At 37.3% G+C, this 6020-nt stretch overlaps 1 protein-coding gene across 1 annotated transcript; it reads left to right on the top strand.

Moving 5' to 3' along the window:
* Positions 1-308: 308 nt before the first annotated feature.
* On the top strand, positions 309-5734 carry LOC132644754 (probable glycosyltransferase STELLO1). The gene is made up of 3 exons (XM_060361362.1): positions 309-2284; positions 4675-4801; positions 4876-5734. Exons 1-3 carry the CDS (start codon positions 597-599, stop codon positions 5341-5343), a joined length of 2283 nt encoding a protein of 760 aa, XP_060217345.1. The 5' UTR covers positions 309-596; the 3' UTR covers positions 5344-5734.
* The last annotated feature ends 286 nt before the right edge of the window (positions 5735-6020 follow it).

The following is a 6020-nucleotide window of genomic DNA, read 5'->3' as shown; positions in this document are numbered from 1 at the left end:
ATGTATTCAAATACAACCAAATACATGTGACATTAGATAAAGTTGGATACAATTGAACAGTATATTCAAATACACTGAAATACAATCAAATACAGCGAAATGCCTGAATGTAGTTATGAATTGCAAAAAAAGTAGCTACGGATTGAAAGCAAGCATTAAAAGGTAGTTATTTATGTAAGTTGGCCAAAAAAAAAATACCAGCTACCGAAAGAAAACAAACCAAGGATATGCATCTCACGCGCCTATTCAAACGCGTGCAGCATTGATTACCGAAAAGGACATGTTAACAAACAAAACTGTCGGCGATTAAAGAGAGACTCAAGGGGTCTTTCTATGTTAACAAACAATACTGTTGAGTGAAGTTGAAGAATCAAAGGTGAGACTCACAGTCTCAGAGCAGAAATCTACTTTTTAAATTTTATCTATAGAAAGTACTGTACCATTTTACATCAGTTCAAATTGAAAGTAGTTATAATCTGTGTAAATCTTGTGATTTTCTTCTTCTTCTTAGTATTTGATTTGAAGTTGAGGGTGTGGTATAAATGAGCTTTAAATCTAATACCCATTTCAGAAAGTAGTGTATATTGGGCTCTTCAATGATGGTCCAAGATCATTCATCTCCTAAACCCTCAAAACCCCATTTTCTGAAACACAAAGCTGTACATTATTCTGAGACTAAAAATCTTGATTTTTCCACATGGGTATCTGAGAACTCTGTTAAACTGTTTGTTATTTCACTATTGACTCTTAGTGTGGCAGCCCTTTTTTACTTCCGTACATCAAGTGTACCCAACTCACTCCTATGCTTCCAAAATACCCACCAAAACCAGCCTGAGAAAACTAAGTTGCCAAAACTTGATCTTGGTTCAGTACAGCCCATTTTAGATAAGTCCTCTCCGTTTTCGTCGTTTCACTCAGAGCAATGGATTGTTGTATCTGTATCACATTACCCCTCCAGTTCACTCCAAAGTCTTGTTAGGTTAAAAGGTTGGCAGGTTCTTGCAATAGGTAATTCAAGAACCCCGAAAGATTGGAACTTGAAAGGTGCTATATATCTTTCTCTGGAACAACAAGCGAGTTTAGGGTTTAGGGTGGTCGATTTCCTTCCTTATGATTCGTATGTGAGGAAGAGCGTTGGGTATCTTTTTGCAATCCAACATGGTGCAAAGAGAATATTTGATGCTGATGATCGCGGGGAAGTGATTGGTGGGGATCTTGGGAAACATTTTGATTTGGATTTGGATGGTGCCACGGCTAAGCAGCAGAGGATTTTGCAGTATAGTCTTGAGATTGAGAATAGGACTGTTATAAATCCTTATATACATTTTGGCCAAAGATCAGTTTGGCCTAGAGGATTGCCACTGGAAAGCGTTGGTTTTGTAAATCATGAAGAGTTCTATACTGAAGTGTCTGGAGGACGACAGTACATACAACAGGGAATATCAAATGGGCTACCTGATGTTGATTCAGTTTTTTATTCTACGAGAAAGGTTGGATCAGAAGCACTTGATGTTACATTTGATGAACATGCCCCGAAAGTGGCATTGCCTCAAAGTCTAATGGTGCCAATCAATTCATTCAACACATTGTTTCACTATAATGCATTTTGGTCATTGATGCTTCCAGTGTCAGTCAGCACCATGGCTTCTGACATCTTAAGAGGTTATTGGGCACAACGGCTGTTATGGGAGATCGGTGGCTTTGTTGCGGTGTATCCTCCTACTGTGCATAGAGATGACAAAGTTGAAGCATACCACTTTTCAGAGGAAAAAGATTTGCATGTAAATGTGGGCTGCTTAATCAGATTTTTAGTGTCTTGGAGATCTGAAAAGCAAAGGTTGTTTGAGAAAATCTTAGAATTAAGCCATTCAATGGCACTAGAAGGGTTATGGAGCGAGAACGATGTCAAATTTACAACTGCATGGTTGCAAGACTTGGCTGCTGTTGGGTATCAGCAGCCAAGACTGATGGCAGTACAGTCAGATCTGCAAAAGACAACTGTCAAACGTGGAGATAGAAAGGAATTTGTGCCCCGAAAACTACCTTCTGTACATCTTGGGGTTGAGGAATCAGGTACAGTGAATTATGAAATTGGGAACTTGATAAGGTGGAGGAGGAATTTTGGAAATGTTGTGCTAATTTTGTTTGTCGCTGGGCCCGTGCAACAAACTGCATTAGAATGGAGATTGTTATATGGCAGGATCTTCAAAACTGTGGTTATTCTGTCAACACAAGCTGATGCAGATCTTGCTGTTGAGCAAGGACAATTGGATCATGTATACAAGTAAGCATACATCATCATTAAGCATACATCATCATTCTTTTCTTTATACAGTGACCATACCCATACCTTGTCATAATCTAAGTAGTAATTAGTATTACCATCTAATGGAATGTCTTCTCAAGAATATGGGGAGCATAAAGTATTATTGATCGTCATTCTTTATTATGGGAACTATACTTGTAGTGCTACCTACTATTCTGCCTTACTTCTACTAATGTTAAAACTCTTACTGTCTAGGGTGCATCTTTATACTTCCAATTGTTCATCCATGTTCGTATTAGTTTCATCAATTAATATATTCTTCAAATAATACGTACCATGAATCCTCATCTTCTATACTATTGTTAGTTCATCCATAACTAGGGTAAACAAGTAGGGGTTCAAGGTAGATCCTTTGGGTTCAAGGTAGATCCTTGATTTAGAAACATAGTGATGGGAACCTTTTGGTATCCGCTCCCTCGTACATATCATTTATGGAATTTATATATTTGCCATTATTTTCTTTCTTCTCAAGCACTCTCCCGCAAAAGATTGTTCTTATCACTCTATAATATGTTTCCTCTAGGTAATTGAATATCTTGTTGAAATTCTTCTTCCTCTTCCTATAATTTCTGCCAATCTTCTTAGAAAATAATAGCTTTATCATACATCTACGGAGCATGAATCCAAATTGGTTCCCAGTCACCTTTATAATGTTCCTAAATCTATACTCCATCACTTTTTTTCCAAGTTTCATTGTATGACTCACTTTCGGCACTACGTTAGCTGTATAATTTTGTTTATTCCTTGGTTCTTGTATATCGGAACCAAGATACAGTTTCTCCACGTATTTAATATTGTTCTTCTCTTTAATATAACATTGAGTAACTTAGTCATACGACTCCAACTTCTCCAAGACATCTCCAAACCTATATAACGATACCATCTGGACCATTACACAAACACAAACGGAAGGTGTAATATTTGTCTTGATTCAAAGCACAAGGTATAGTGCAATGTCTTTTGGATGATCTTACATATTGGTTGACTGGGGTGAGATCTAAAGCCTTGTAGGCAATATGCTCTCGTCCATGGAAATCCCATTCTCACACCGTCTCATTCTTCCACTTGTTAATTTATCTCTTGGAAACATATTGCATAACTTTGCCTCCAAGCATGATGTTTACATTTGACTTCACCTTCCTTTTACTTGAATAGTTAGACTGGACTCCTCCCAGCTTGGGAAGTAAGAACATTGACCTCTTTTGTCGTTTAGCTTCCATTCGCAAAGAAAGTGGTAAATTATCCATGAAAAAATATGCTCAGTCTACCATGAGGAAAGAATAACATCTTCCATTAGTATATCTTACGAAAAGATAGACAGAGAGAAGAAGATAACTGTCTGTATCATGTTGAAATGAAAGTCTCAAGTTATAGCAATCTGTTGAAAGACTTCAAAGGCAGTAAACAGTCGTACCGGTAAAAGGAGCTCGAAGAGATGTAAGACTAAGAGATTCGTGCTGCCATAACTTTATTGAGTTTAACAGAAATTTGATGGGTATGAAATTTAAGTGGACCTAAGATAGGGTGGAATTGGCATCATGTAGTAGAAATACAGAGGCCGTGTTGATTATAGAGTAATGCTACACGTGTATATATAGTCTGCAGCTGGACAGCCCAAGCTAATGAACACCTACCAGCCAACTAAAAATTTACTCCACAACTTGAGATGTGTAATAATATTTGTGCAATAATTCCTACTTCAATTAAGCTCATATCATACAACAAGAGCACTGACGATCAGATTTGATAATGTGTTATCCTTGATTCATCACATAAATATTAATAGCATATGGAACTATGGATTTTGTTTTGTTTTATCCGCAATAAGGGACTAGTCTATAACTTTATTTTTCTTCCCCGAGGCTTGTATTCTGTATGTAGATTGTTTTTATCTTAGAACTATTATAGAAGTACCACAATATAGGCCCAGGATGATGAATTTCGAGTAGCAATGTGCTGAAAGTGGGAAATAGAGTTACAAAGGTTTGAACATTCGTCAAAAAAGGCTGGGATGGGGGCCCAGGGATTGTATGAGCTGGCTAACAGTTATAGATTGTATCCCTTAATGAAGAAGAAACTGTTAAATCCTATCTGTGGTGATTTTGTAGCATCTTCACATGAAACTGGTCACATTCTGCAAATATTTTACTATGCATACATTCCTTTTTTCGGTGAATGGTTCATGTTGACTCTTTCTACTGTGTTGCCATTTTCTGTAATTCAGAATAAGACATGATTAATGCAATTATTACTTTGAATTTGTTTGTTGCTTTTGTAAAAGTTGATTGGTTCTATGTGGAAAAGAGTCGGTTTGTACATTTGGTGCTGACACTCAAATTGTCACTCAGGTATCTTCCAAGGATATTCGAAAGATTTAATAGCACAGAAGGATTTCTCTTCCTACAGGACAATACAATTTTGAACTACTGGAACCTTTTGCAAGGCGACAGATCTAAGTTGTGGATAGCCAATAAGGTAATATGACCTTTACATCACGAAATTTAATTATCTCAAAAGCAAAATATTCACCCCTCAATCATTTGAATTAGGTGCCTACATCTCGAAACATGATCAACGGGAAGGACTCCTCATGGTTTTTAAAGCAAGGAGAATTGGTGAAGAAAGTGGTAAGCACAATGCCAGTTCACCTCCAAGTCAACTACAAGGAGAGTGGCCCAACTGACCAGAGCATCGCCTTGTGCGGCTCTGAGGTGTTCTATGTTCCTCGACGTTTCGTTCAGGACTTTGTTGATCTTGTAGACTTGGTTGGTGATCTTGATATACACCACAAGATTGCATTACCCATGTTCTTCATGGCCATGGATTTACCTCAGAATTTTGATAACTTGCTGAATAAAATGGTTTATAAGATAGGAGCATCGTCTACCAATTCGTTGAAACTGTATTCTGCTCAAGTACCAGCTGTGCACCCATTGGTTGTTTCCACTGAATCTGAATTTATAAAATTGATTCGACTCATGGCAGGAGGTGATCCTTTGCTGATGGAATTGGTTTAGGATCTCATGTTATTGTGAAAACACTAAAGTTGTAGAAGACAACATCACGTACAATAGACTTGCTCTTCCAACTGCTCATTCTCAACTTGGAGGGAAGAAAAAGGTAGAGTTTATAGTGAAATCTTGTGGTTCTTTTTTTCTTTTCCAGAGATGGCTATTGAGCAATCTCATCAGTCTTTCAAGTGTGTATTCTTGTAAAATCACTGGCCATTCCTCTGTTCGTTAGCCACCTGTATACACATTAACAATTGATGTACTACCTTAGCGTATTATTATTATTTTTTTAGATTCTTTTGTGGATTGTGAGGATTAGTTCATATTAAAATATCGTCTCTAACCAGACAACTGTTGTGCAACGCATGTGGATGTATTTGAAAAAAGGTTGAACTCATGTATAATTGTCTGAATAAGAAATGGTCCGTTGTTTTTAGAGGGGACTGAAATCAGAAACCTATATTGCAGTAAAGATGTTCCAGGTAGAACCTTGCAGAAAATTAATACTGGACTTCCAGTTACCCCTCAAGAATCTATGCATGCAATTACTGCGTTGCATGATTGTACAATGAAAGTTAATGGATTTCTAATAGGAATAGTTGTTCACAGTTAGATTGAAACAGGAAGTACTCACCAACTTCGTAGATTTGAACAATGCTAAAGACTGGGGGTGTCCCATGAAA

This window comes from Lycium barbarum, chromosome 6 (assembly GCF_019175385.1).
Source record: "Lycium barbarum isolate Lr01 chromosome 6, ASM1917538v2, whole genome shotgun sequence".
Lineage (NCBI taxonomy): Eukaryota > Viridiplantae > Streptophyta > Magnoliopsida > Solanales > Solanaceae > Lycium > Lycium barbarum.
This window is presented reverse-complemented; position numbering and strand designations above follow the sequence as displayed.

What these genes read in the sequence shown, in the direction of transcription:
- LOC132644754 (XM_060361362.1), top strand. Translation starts at nt 597, where the DNA reads ATGATGGTCCAAGATCATTCATCTCCTAAACCCTCAAAACCCCATTTT. An exon ending in CAATTGGATCATGTATACAA is followed by an intron (nt 2,285 to 4,674) that starts GTAAGCATACAT and finishes ATTGTCACTCAG; the next exon opens with GTATCTTCCAAGGATATTCG. An exon ending in AGTTGTGGATAGCCAATAAG is followed by an intron (nt 4,802 to 4,875) that starts GTAATATGACCT and finishes CATTTGAATTAG; the next exon opens with GTGCCTACATCTCGAAACAT.